The following is a 14,006-nucleotide window of genomic DNA, read 5'->3' as shown; positions in this document are numbered from 1 at the left end:
TATATTTTCAATGAGCCTTACAGCAAAAAATATATATATATTTTTTGTGACCAAAATGTATTTAAATACATGCCAGTTATGTGTTGTAAACAGTGAAGCTCAATAAATATATTTCTGAATAGAAAAAAAAAAAAGTGTATATGCCAAAATATATTTGAAAATATATTGAATTGAATATAATTGCAAACTCAAATGTGTTATGTGTTTAAACTTTTACAGGCAACTACGTTTTTCTTCAAATGTGACATGTGAATGTATTTTCTTGGATTTAAATCTATCTATATATATATATATATATATATATACACACAGGTTTATGCAAAAGTTTGGAAGCCCTTTGCAGAATCTGTGAAAATGCAAATAATTTTAACAAAATAGAGATCATACAAAATTCATGTTGTTTTTTATTTAGTACTGTCCTGAGTAAGATATTTTACATAAAATATGTTTACATATGGTCCACAAGACCAAAAAATGCTAAAATTATAAAAATGATTTTTGAGATTCATCTTTTCACACTGAGGACAACTGAGGGACACAACTATTAATTAAAAAAAAAAAAAAAAAAACTGTCATTGATGCGCCAGAAGGAAACACGACGCATTAAGAGCCATGGGGTGAAAACTTTTGAACAGGATGAAGATGCCCAAATTTTTCTTATTTTGTTTAAGTATCATTTTTTTCCATTTAGTACTGCCCTTTCGAAGCAACAGAAGAATACCTGCATGTTTCCCGGAAGACAAATTAAGTACAATTTACCTTGATCTTCAAATTCAAAAAGTTTTGTGAACTGTATGTAGACATCTTTTATGTAAAATATCTTACTCAGAACAGTACTTAAAAAAAAAAAAAAAATAACATGCATTTTGTATGATCTCTCTTATTTTGTTAAAATTGTTCACATTTTTACAGATTCTGCAAGTCTGCATGGCACTGTATATATATATATATATATATATATATATATTGCTGTATGGGAAGTTTTAGTTACTTACATCTCTTTACATATAGCCTTTTTTAGATATTTTAAATGTACATGTATTAACATTGTCCAAAATTGAGTCGAGCAGATCATTTCTGCCATAGAAGGTGAGCACACTAACAAGGATGCTCCAGCGTAAGTCGCTAATGTGCCTCTTGAGATCAGATGCCGGAGGTTAACTTGCACAGCTCTTGCTAGCTGGCCTCTGTTACACTCACACCTCTAAACCTCATTCCCATCCACGTCACGGCACCAATGTGACCCCTCTGGTTCTACTCACATCACTCACTCTGGGGTGTGTTTCCCAAAAGCATTGTTAGGTAACTATGGCTGCAAGTTCCATTTAACTCTATCGGTAATGAAGAAACTTGCAACCATAATTTTTTTTGGGAAAAGCACCCCTGAGTAAGAATCAAACTGGCATTTTGAGCATGGAAGGCGGCCACGCTAACAAGGACACTAAAGACAGCAGGCTCTAGAATCAGTTGCTAGTGTGCTTCTTGAGATCAGGGGAATGAGGTTTACCTGCACATTTTTTGCTGGCTGGCCTCTGTTCCAAAACCTCACTCCCATCCGGGTCACGGCACCAGCACCATACCTCCAGTTCTACTCACCACAATCATTCTGGGGTGTGTTTCCCAAAAGCAACTATGGTCGCAAGTTCCATCATACCAATAGAGTTCAATGCAACTTGCAACTTTCGTTAGCGAACAATGCTTTTGGGAAACGTACCACTGAGAAGGATTCCAAGTGGCATTTCTGGCATCTAACAGACTATATTTTCACTATATTTTGGCCAAAAAACTCAGATGCTATTTTATTATATTATTATATTTATGTAAATATATATTTATCTAAAATATATTTTGCCATATGGGCTGGACAGGAACAAGTTTGAGATATTTTATTAAAACAGATGAACTGCCACTACAGTCTACTGGTTGTCAGTGCGCTCATTGGCATCTCTTTTTGAATGAGAGAGGTCCATTCCTTGAGTTGTCCCATGTAGACATATTCTGCAGCCCATGATCATGAGGAAAGCTCTACGGAAGGATCGGTTGAAGAAACCATAGAGGAAAGGGTTTAGGGAGGAGTTGACGTACCCCAACCACAGGAACACATCCCATATCACAGCAGCAGTCCCGTACTCAATAAACGGGTCGACAATATTAACAGTAAAGAAGGGCAACCAGAAAAGAAGGAACACCCCCATGATAATGCCCAGAGTTTTGGCCGCTTTTCTTTCCCTCCTTATAGAATTGCGATGTTTTTGTTTCTTGCTCGAGTCCTTGCCCACACCTGCCGCCATCTGTGCCTCCATTGCGCTTATCTGCATGGCTTGCCTCTTGGCCGCTTTGTAGATCTTCCAGTAGGCCACCAGCATGGTCACCATAGGCAGGTAAAATGCAACAAGAGACGCCATGACGGCATAAACACGGTTCACCAAGAAAATACACACATTCTCAGGCAAAGTAACGTCCATGCCAAGCTTGTGCAGCCCAAGGAGGATTGGCCCAAAGGAGATGAGGAAAGGAATGGCCCAGCAAACCACAATCAGCAGACCCACACGTTTACGGGACATCTTAAACGAATACACCAAAGGGTTACAGACAGCGTAATAGCGGTCAAAAGCGATGCAGCTCAAATGGAAGATGGAGGCTGTGCAGAGCATAACGTCCAAGCTGGAGTGAAGATGACAGAAGGTTGGGCCAAAATACCAACATCCTTCTACTGTTCTGACCATACTGTATGGCATTACCACCAGGCCCACCAGGAAGTCAGCGACAGCCAGAGACATTACGAAAGAGTTAGTAGGGCACTGCAGCTGTTTGAAGTAAGCAATGGCGAGAACCACCAGGAAGTTGCCGACAACGGTGCAGACGATCCCGGCGATGATGAAGACATAGAGGGCGACTCGTGAACCGGAGCTCCTCAATGTGGCACAAGGCTCAAAATCAGAGTCGAGTGAAATGTTGCTCCATTCCGAGGAGTTTTCCATGCTGTTCAACCTGGTGATAAACGAAACACATGCATTCAAGATTAATTCCCATGATCATTGATAAATGCTTTGTTTGATCTCACAACATGCTGTGTTTTAGAAGACAGAGAAGAAAAATTCTTGTTCGAGATACTGTCTAGAGTTGCTAGAGCTAGATTGATATATGAGAACAAAAATGTCTGTGTCGTTTCACCACGCATTGATAATCGCTCTATTTCACCATTAATATTTTTGCTAAGTGACAACTGCCCCTGAAGCTCCTGTAAGGCTGGGAACGCAGAACAGACTGGGAAACCGAAGCCAAATCTGCAATGAAAACAATATTTTGGATCCTTTAGTTCTGGATATTGGCCAAGAATCATAAAAAGCCCCTCAACTCGACTTTGTCTCAGGAATTGTATCCCTGCAGTTTGCCCCATAGTGACCTTTGGGGTTATACCTAACGTGCATACCTAAAATGTCATCAGCATTGTTAAAGTTTAACTTTAACATCCCTGTTGGGATGTGAGCAAAAACACAAGTTTGAAAGCAATCTGACACATTTATTTTCGCTGTTGGAAACAATTCAAAAGGATGGTGTAATGTGTTACATAATTAATCAAATTCTAGAAATAGCATATTTGGGATGTAATGAAGAATGAAGAAAACTTCCTTTGCACATTCTTCGTGTAAAATGTACATCATGTTAAATAAAAACCACCAATGAATTCTCTCAGATCCAGTCATGTGGAAGAGAGTGTCAGTTCCCACTGACTGACAGGCATGTTTCTCAGCCCGTGACAGAACCTGAAAACAACATCTGGGGATGTTTGACAGAGAGGAAAAAGAAAGGATACTGGGGAAAAAAAATGGTTTTAGTTCAGTAATAATAAAAATTTAATTACCACCAATGGGACCGTGTGACAGATAAAGGCAAAGCTTAACATTTTGCTCTCCACTACCTATCATTTTTAAAAGTCATTTAGCTTTCTTTGCCATTCTTAACTATTTTATGGCTCCTGTGTGGATATCAGCAATTATGACACTTTTTTGTTTTATGACAGCTTTGAGAGTATTAGTTGGTGTTTGCAATCAGGTCAAGTTACTTTTAATTGTTTAGTGCTCTATATAATACTGATTTTTTTCATGAGGGGCACCACACGTATGAGTCTTGATACTCTCATGAACGCACATTGAAGACTGACACGGAAGAGAAGGAGTCTTTGAATAAAGTTATTTTGTTTTAAAAGTATGTAGCTTTGTAGCATCATAACAATACTGTTGAACCACTGATGTCACATGGACTATTTTAATGATGTTCTTACTACCTTTCTGGGCCTTGTCAGTTGCGTTTCTCTCTATGTAGGGTCAGAAAGCTCTCTGATTTAATCAAAATGATCTTAATTGTGTTCCAAATATGAATGAAAGTTTTACGGGTTTAGAACGACTTGAGGGTGAGAAGCTAATTAATGACAGAATTTTCATTTTTTGGCAAACAAACCTTTTAGGTTTGGTTGAAGGAGAAAACAGCACAAAAATATCATAAACTTGCACTATATGGATCTCTTCAACCCATCCATGAGAATCAGTGCTGTTTTGGTTTCAATTATGATTGAACGATGTAATTTTAAAGTGGAATATATAGCGCAAGTTGTATGGACTAATGAAAGGGATAGTTCACCAAAAAATGAAATTTCTCTCATTATTTACTTTGTTCATCTTCGTAACACAAATAAAGATATTTTTCATGAAATCCGAGAGTTTTCTGACCCTGCATAGACGGCAGCACAACTGACACTTTCAAGGCCAAGAACGGTAGTAAGGACATCGATAAAATAGTCCATGTGACATCAGTGGTTCAACCGTAATGTTCTGAAGCTACGAGAATACTTTTTGTGCACAAAGGAAACAAAAATAAAAACTTTATTTACCAATTTCAGTCTACGCCACGCATTTGTGTTTGTCTGATGCAGAAGCCGGCATTCTGACTTAAAAGAAGATGCACACTGTACAAATCTTTGTAAACATGTCTGAAGATTTTAAGAAGTCAGAGAGCATGACTGCAATTTTTTAACCAGCCTTACTGATTTGAACCAGAATATACAGTCGATAAACTAAGTGAGATGGACATCCTACGTCAGAACGCTGGCTTCTGCGCCTCGTGAACATGCGTCGAAGACCAATTGTTAAATAAAGTCATTATTTTTCTTTTGTTTATGCACAAAAAATATTCTCGTAGCTTTATAAAATTACACCTGTCACAGGGACTATTTTAACAATGTCCTTAATACCTTTCTGGGCCTTGAATGTGGTAGCTGTGTTGCTGTCTACGCAGGGTCAGAAAGCTCTCGGATTTTATCACAAATATCTTAATTTGTGTATCGAAGATAAACGAAGGTCTTACAGGTTTGGAATGACATGAGGGTGAGTAATTAATGACAGAATGATCATTTTAGGGTAAACTATCCCTTTAAGTTTTAGTTTTTTATTCTTTTTGGGTGCATCTTGACAAATAAGCTTATGAGAAAATGCATGAAGATTTGTATAAACAAATTGCAATATGGTTGACAATGAGAGTAAGTAAACACTGACAATTTCTTTTTAGCAGTGAGCTAGTCTTTGAATAATCATAATATCCATATAATGAATAATAATATTGTGCTATGTATTGTAACATAATGTAGATCATCTACCCAGTGTCTCTTTGACAAACTGTTTAATAAAAACTGGGTATGAAGATGGGTTACTGAAAAATAAAATCTATTCAAAAACAAAGAAATGGCAAATGGCATGATGTGCATGCTATATTGCACGTTATATTGCAATTTACACTCAATAATAAGGGGAACAGAAGGAACACTCGGCTTCTCAATGAAAATGATACAGTTCTTTCTGTTCCTCTGAATCATGTGCAGTGTTACAAAATAACAGATCTGGGAGGTCAGGATTGCAGACACTAATTCTGACAAACACACACTGTCTGTCTGACCACTCAGACCCAGCAGGTGAGCTTTAAAAATATCCTGCACAGATACTCTCGCAGCAAGAAGCTGTGACCATCCAGACAATGTTCTGAGAATGGCTTAAAAATACTTGTAAAGAAACATAAACAGATATTGTGCATATGCCTACGTGTGTGGTCGTTCCTCATCTTAAACGTGACAAATTAAACTCTACCCCACACTTCACAAATGTAAACACAGACCAATTCTAAGTGCATAATAAAGATGGGGCCATTTTTGATCCAGTTCATAAAGACATCCAGACCATAACAAAGCACTCAGCTGTTCCATAATAAAATCTCTTCACAGGTTATCCTGTAGGACAATACCTAAGCACTTTTTTATTCTTTATCTTAACTTACCTCTACTGGAGGTAATACGAGTGACTTACCATTCATTCCTTTAATCTTATATTTAAACCAAAGCCACTGGAAATCCAGCACGATTGCGCTATCAGTTGCTTTGTTTGTTATTCTTGAACAAAATTCATCTCTAGGGCGTTCCAAGCAAAACAATTTACCCAAATCAAATCGCTGCATTCTGCCAACTAACTTAAAATATGTATTTACTTTACTTTCAAGGAATTGGATGGAGAGACTGGACAAGGGAGGAATGTCCATTTGAGTCAGACATATTAATAATCTACTAAAAGCGGGCTGCATAAAACTCACCTTCCCACACCAACGAGGAGATAAACAGACCTGTCAGTCATAAAGGGATCAGTGAGGGGACATTCAGGGTTAACGATAATGTAAACTAAAAAATTAAAAATAACAAAGCTGGAGTTGATATAGACATACCAGATTAGGGTTAGGGTTGGGTACTTAAAAACGTGTATTTTTAAAGTAAAAAAAATGTACTTTAAAAATACACATGTGAAAGGTAAAAACAAAATGAAAAGTAAAATGCTAAGCATATAATAATAATAATAATAATAATAATAATAATAATAATAAACAATATAATATGTATTAATACTTAATAATAATAATTATAAACAATATAATATGTATTAATGCGTAATAATACCTATTATTATTATTATTATTATTATTATTATTATTATTATTATTATTATTATTATTTCTTTCCACTGAGTCCAGTACTTGTATGGCATATGTAAGCGTGTTGTTGTTGTTAATAATAATAATAATAATAATAATAATAATAATAATAATAAAAAATACAATATTTATTATAATAATAAACAATACAATATTTATTCATTTATTATTATTATTATTATTATTATTGTTGTTGTTGTTGTTGTTGTTGTTGTTGTTGTTCTCCCCTGACTCCAGTACTACTACTACTACTACTAATAATAAAGTATTAATAAATACTATATTGTTTATTACTAATAGTAGTAGTAGTATAAACGCGCTTACATGTGATATACAAGTGGACTCATATTATTATTATTATTGTTATTATTATTATTATTACCATTCTTGCATATGTCACGAGTACTGGGCTTATGGGAGAGCAATAATAATAATTAAAAAAAATTATTAATAAATACAATATTATTATTATTATAACAGCCTTTCTCTGACTTGTAAAACATATTTAAGCATTTTACAATCACAATAGCAATTTTCACAGGTCAAATAAGAGAAGATCTACTCACCTAAATGACAGGGTTTTGTCTTTCTTTACAATGCCATGTTTAACTGACTCTTCTCGTTTCCTCCATTTCTCCTGAATGGCAGTTCCATCTGTGAGGTGAGGACGGTAAAGTGCCTGTGTGTGTGTTATTTTGAATATGCCACATTAATAAGCTCTAAAACGGTCCTCTTGATCTGAATGTAGGCGGGGCGTGTGTGTGTGGGTGCCTGTGTGTTGGGTATTAAGAGTTGGGCATTGTTATGCAAATAATCCTCACATCCAACAAATTTCCTGCACTGTTTGCTGTTTCTCAGTATGGCTAATGCAGACATCAAAGTCATCTAGACTGGATCATAAACTGAGAGGTTACATGTTTTCTAAATTGTGCTTGATGTGTGAAATAATTGCTTTTCCTAAGCGGGCAGTAGAAGGATACAGTCTGGTGTATTGACAGTCTGGATTTCACAGATATGATCGGTAAACACACTGCATTCCGTTCTGATCTCAGAATGAGTTTAGCTCTGCTTTGGCTTTGGCCAGGCATATAGGGAATATGTGCCCACACGGCTCCACAGAAATCTCAGCAGATTTTTGGCTGGATCTACTGAGTTATTTAATAATGATGAATGCACACATTAAAATTAATTTTTAACTTTAAGTGAGGCTTAAAGTAAAAAAATATATATGTATAATAATACAAATAAGGTGCTGTAAGAATAAATAAATAAATAAATAAATACATATTTTTTTCATTCTTGAAAAAGATACATTTGCATAAGTAGTTTGCCATAATAATAATAATAATAATAATAATATTAAATATATATATTTTTAATTTAAATTAAACATCCAGCTGTTACATTAACCGTTAATAATAATACTAATAATACATTTTATAATGTAATATTATGTTTATGTTATTATTATTATTATTATTATTATTATTATTATTATTATTATTACTACTACTACTACTACTACTACTACTTTTTTGCCCACACGACTCCGCAGAAATCTCAGCAGATTTTTGGCTGGATCTACAGAGTTATTTAATAATGATGAATGCACACATTCAAAATTAATCACAATTTTTTTTGGGAAGCTTAAAGTAAAAAATAAAATAAAATAAAATAATGATTGATAAATAAATAAATAAATAAATAAATAAATAAATAAATAAATAAATAAATAAATAAATAAATAAGGTGCTGTAAGCATAAATAAATAAATAAATAATGTTTCCATTCTTGAAAAATATACATTTGCATGAGTAATTTGGCATAATAATAATAATAATAATAATAATAAAGAATTATTATTTTTTAATATAAATAAAACATCCACCCAATTTACTGTTAATAATTAACAATACTAATAATTAAAATAATAACACATTTTATAATGTAATATGTTTACATTATTATTAATTTAATTTTTATTATTATTACATTTTATAATGCAATATAATGTTTATAATGTTAAGTATTATTATTAATAATATAAATAAAACCATTCACCCAAATAACTGTTAATAATAATAATAATTATTATTATTATTATTATTATTATTATTAAAACTGTCCACCCAATTAAATGTTAATAATAATAATAATAATTATTATTATTATTATTATTATTATTACTACATTTTTTATCATCTCTGACATACTTATTTGTCCTAAACAATAAAATGGTCAGCTCTTTTTAACAAATTTTGCATACTTTATATTAAGTGAACAGAACTGTAGATTTCAACCTAAATTCACTGCATAAAATAATAAAAATTATAACAATAACAAACAATGACAAAAATAACGGTACAAGCCTAAAACACCAAGAGAGTGAAATGTTGTGGCCCCGTAGCATATTGAAACTAATAAAATTAGGAAAAATATTCCTTTGGATCCACTGTGAACATCTGCTCATGGCAGCTCTGCAGCTCTCTACAGCAGTGTCACAGGCTGCCTAGCAGAGAACATTTGCAGTAGATGGGATGAGCTTCAGTGTTGCTTTTTATGCATTATCCATTAAAATGTCGAAAAGGAAACAGTCCATAATCCCCCCATCCTTTTTTCCACAACCAAAATGTCAGCCACTTAAAACAAGCCACTTTCAAACAATGAGAGTGCTTAAATATACAACACAACTCTGATAACTCAAAAATCAGTTCATTTTTTTATGTCAAAACACGAATTGTCATGAGGACAAGATGTGCAGTTGTTGAATAAAGTGCCAGCATGCTGAGAAAGAACACAGTTCAAGGTGGTTACATGACCTTGACAGGTTATTAAGCATAACTGGTGTACGATTATGCATGTAAAAGCATTCAGTAACTCAGCACACCTGACACATCACATAACGTGGAAGGCATCTTAACTGCAAAGGTTAATTGCCACTCCTTGATTAATGTGGCTTGAATAAAAGCTACACACTCTGCACAAGACTGATGAATAAATTCACAAACCCACTCAAACCTAATTCCCATTCTGTTACTCCAAATAACAAACGTTTTTAACATATTTGTGGGAATAAAGATGCCTGGATGAACGTTTTCACTGCTAACTGTAAGAGGCTTGCTTGCTAAATGCAATGCAAATGATACAAATAATTATCACTAAATTATTAAATGCATTGTAAAACATAATTTAGATGACCACAAAACAATTGTTATTAACATTAACATCATGATTTGTAAAGGTGCTTTGAAACAATGTGTATTGACTTGACACAAATATATTTATGTCTTTCAAATTATGCATAAGACTGAATGTAACCCTGCTTATAATCTTTTCCAAGCCCACCCTGCTATGTGCGTCCCTCTCCCCTCCAGAAACCCCTGCTGTGTTACATCTGGCAGGTGAAACTGGCCTCCAGATACCTGGAACGTCTGTCTGTGCTCAAGTCCTTCAAGTGTGTAGGATGAGCTTTAATTAAACATGTGGGGTTTTCAATTGCTCCCAGATAAAAGGCACACTCACTCCTTGGCCAGCGGTGTCTCCAGCCCAGTCATTCATATGTAATGTGAGTGTTTGTCAGGAGAGGCACAGAGCATCTGCGCTATTGAAAAAGCAGACTGAGACCAACAGGCAGCGATGTGTCACACTGAATCCTGTATAATGAGAGTTTTGTTAATTATGAATATGATCAAGGATACTGTATGACTATAAAGCAGCAGAATTCATTGGAGGTAATCACAGACTACATTACATTGTTGTACACACCGGCTACATTGGGCTATCCATCCATCCATTCATTCATTCATTCATTCATCCATCCATCTATCCATCCAATTAACTTTGCATTATCCATCTATCCATGCATCCATCCATCCATTCATCCACCCAAACAACAAACTACCATCCACCCAATTAATCATCAATTCATCCAATTTCCAGTGAATAAACTTCCATCCACCCCATCATCCATCAGGTTAACTCTGCATCATCCATCCATCCATTCAATTAACAAACGACCATCCACCCAATTAATCACCCATCCGTTCATCTATCTCTCCATCCATCGATCCATTCAATTAACTTTGCATCATCAATCTATCCATCCATCCAATTAACTTTGCATCATCCATCCATCCATCCTTTCATTCATCCATCCATCCATCTTTTCATTCATCCATTAGTCCATTTAACTTTGCATTATCCATCAAACCATCCATCCAGTTAAAAAACTACCATCCATCCACCCATCCTTTCATCAATCCATTTAACGAACTACCATCCACCCAATTAATCATCTATCCATCGATCCAATTAACTTTGCATCATCCATCCATCCACCTAATTAACTATCCATCCATCCACCTAATTAACCATCCATCCATTCATCCATCCATCCATCTATCTCTCCATCCATCGATCCATTCAATTACCTTTGCATCATCAATCTATCCATCCATCCAATTAACTTTGCATCATCCATCCATCCATCCTTTCATTCATCCATCCATCCATCTTTTCATTCATCCATTAGTCCATTTAACTTTGCATCATCCATCTATCCATCCATCCAATTAACTTTGCATTATCCATCTAACCATCCATCCATTCATCCTTTCATCCATCCAGTTAACAAACTACCATCCATCCATCCATCCATCCATCCATCCATCCATCCATCCACCCATCCTTTCATCCATTCATTCTTTCATCAATCCATCCTTCCATCCATCCATTTAATGAACTACCATCCACCCAATTAATCATCCATCCATCTATTCAATTAACTTTGCATCATCCATCCATCCGCCAAATTAACCATCCATCCATCCATCCATCCATCCAATTAACTTTGCATTATCCATCAAACCATCCATCCAGTTAAAAAACTACCATCCATCCACCCATCCTTTCATCAATCCATTTAACGAACTACCATCCACCCAATTAATCATCTATCCATCGATCCAATTAACTTTGCATCATCCATCCATCCACCTAATTAACTATCCATCCATCCACCTAATTAACCATCCATCCATTCATCCATCCATCCATCCATCCATCCATCCATCCATCCATCCATCCACCCATCCTTTCGCCAATCCAATTAACTAGCTATCCATCCACCCAATTAACCATCCATCCATTCATCCATCCAATTAACTTTGCATTATACATCTATTCATCTATTCATCCATACAGTTAATGCACCACCATCCACACAATCACACAATCACACCATCCATCATCCATGCATCCATTTAACAAATTACCATCCTCCCAATTTATCATCCATCCACCCAATTAACCAACCATACATCCTCATTCCATTTGACTAGCTACCCACCCAGTGAACCATCTATATATCCATCCATCCACCCTTTTATCCATCCTTTCATTTATACATTTAACAAACTACCATCCACCCAATTAATCATCTATCCATCTATCCAATTAACTTTGCATCATCCATTCATCCTTTCATCCATCCAATTAGGGTGTGACATGTGAGGAAAAAAATAAACAATCAGTTGTGGGACTATTCTGTCATAAATCACATACCATTAATTCCTGAACTTTCTACCGTCCGTTACTGGAAATTAAATTAGGCTACTCCGGTTGATATGTCCCAGTCTCAAGTTTACACACACTTTTGATCCGTGAACTAGATCTCGCTCAGGATGAGCGCTGTCTATGGATGTTTGGGCAGGATTAGTTCCAGAATTAAATGCATCCATCCATCCATCCATCCATCTAATAAACGTTGCATTATACATGCATCCATCTATCCATTCATCTATTCATCCATCCAATTAATGAACTACCATCTATACAATCAATCGATCCATCTATCTATTCATCCATCCATCTATCCAATTAACTTTGCATCATCCATCCATCCTTTCATCCATCCAATTAACTATTCGTCCATTCCATCCACCTAATTAACAACCCATCCACCCAAATAACCTACCATCCATCTATCGTTTTGATATTGATGTTGCACTATACATCCATCCACTGCAATATGAACGTGTACTATATCTAATAAAACACAATGTAATCGATTATATTGTTTTGATAAATGATTGTATCAACAGCCATAATACCATGATTAAAGCTTATAAGAGTATAAGACAACAGGAAATACATTATAAATTCAGTGTTAAAATGAGAAACAAAATGCCCTCCTTTAAGAAAATAAAACATAATTTGTATAAAAATAATACAGATTATGATAAATAATCAGCTATTTAATCAGGCAAAGAGGCAGTATATTCATTTTGGGTATTTCAAAACTCTGTATTATTATCCTTTTTTTTTACGAAACTAAAGATATATATTACAGTTATAATGCAAAGCTTCACAGAAAGTGTTACATAAAAGGCATATTCTGCATTGTATTTGTTTTTTACTTTAACAATAACATTAACAGTCTTTGACTTTTACTGGCTGAAGAAAGCAGGATATCCTTCAATCTGCTCCAGGATGTTTGGGTTAAAACTCTTCTGTTCAGTGGCATCTGTGTAACAAGAACAATGATCTGCATCAAGTATTTAAGCCACTCATGGCAGCCGCTTATCAGGTCATCACAAAAGAAAACAAGCCCACAATTGTGGAGTGGTCAGCAGGGAGACATTGACAGGCTCTGGAGATTGATGGGACGTTTGCGGAGCCGGTCACAGGTCAGCGAAGAAAGCCCAGGCTCATCTCCTATACAGGCCCCTCTTACCCAACACTGCCTCACTCATACAATATCAACTAGCCCCGCCCATAATTACTCATCCAGCCAATGACTGTCCACAACACGCCAGTGCCAACAAGGCATAAAGCCAAAGCAAACATACCGCAGAAACCGTTTCTACTGTAAACATGACCTGTATGCAGCTTATAACAACACCGACACAACAGGGTGATCATGAGGAGGAAGTAACCCCATCAGCACATTCAATGCGTAAAACAAATCTCCCGTTTGGGGT

At 35.4% G+C, this 14,006-nt stretch overlaps 1 protein-coding gene across 1 annotated transcript; it reads right to left on the bottom strand.

The window, feature by feature from the left end:
• Positions 1-1,916: 1,916 nt before the first annotated feature.
• On the bottom strand, positions 1,917-7,701 carry LOC127163058 (5-hydroxytryptamine receptor 4). The gene is made up of 2 exons (XM_051106075.1): positions 7,593-7,701; positions 1,917-2,991 (listed from the first exon to the last, which is right to left on the bottom strand). The coding sequence occupies exon 2, from the start codon at positions 2,979-2,981 to the stop codon at positions 1,917-1,919; it is 1,065 nt and encodes a 354-aa protein (XP_050962032.1). The 5' UTR covers positions 2,982-2,991; positions 7,593-7,701.
• Positions 7,702-14,006: the final 6,305 nt, after the last annotated feature.

This window comes from Labeo rohita, chromosome 1 (assembly GCF_022985175.1).
Source record: "Labeo rohita strain BAU-BD-2019 chromosome 1, IGBB_LRoh.1.0, whole genome shotgun sequence".
Classification (NCBI taxonomy): Eukaryota; Metazoa; Chordata; class Actinopteri; order Cypriniformes; family Cyprinidae; genus Labeo; species Labeo rohita.
The sequence above is the reverse complement of the archived record's forward strand: the minus strand, read 5'-3'. Positions and strand labels throughout refer to the sequence as shown.

Bases quoted from the DNA above. Each gene is read 5' to 3' on its own strand.
- LOC127163058 (XM_051106075.1), bottom strand. From the start codon at position 2,981: ATGGAAAACTCCTCGGAATGGAGCAACATTTCACTCGACTCTGATTTT.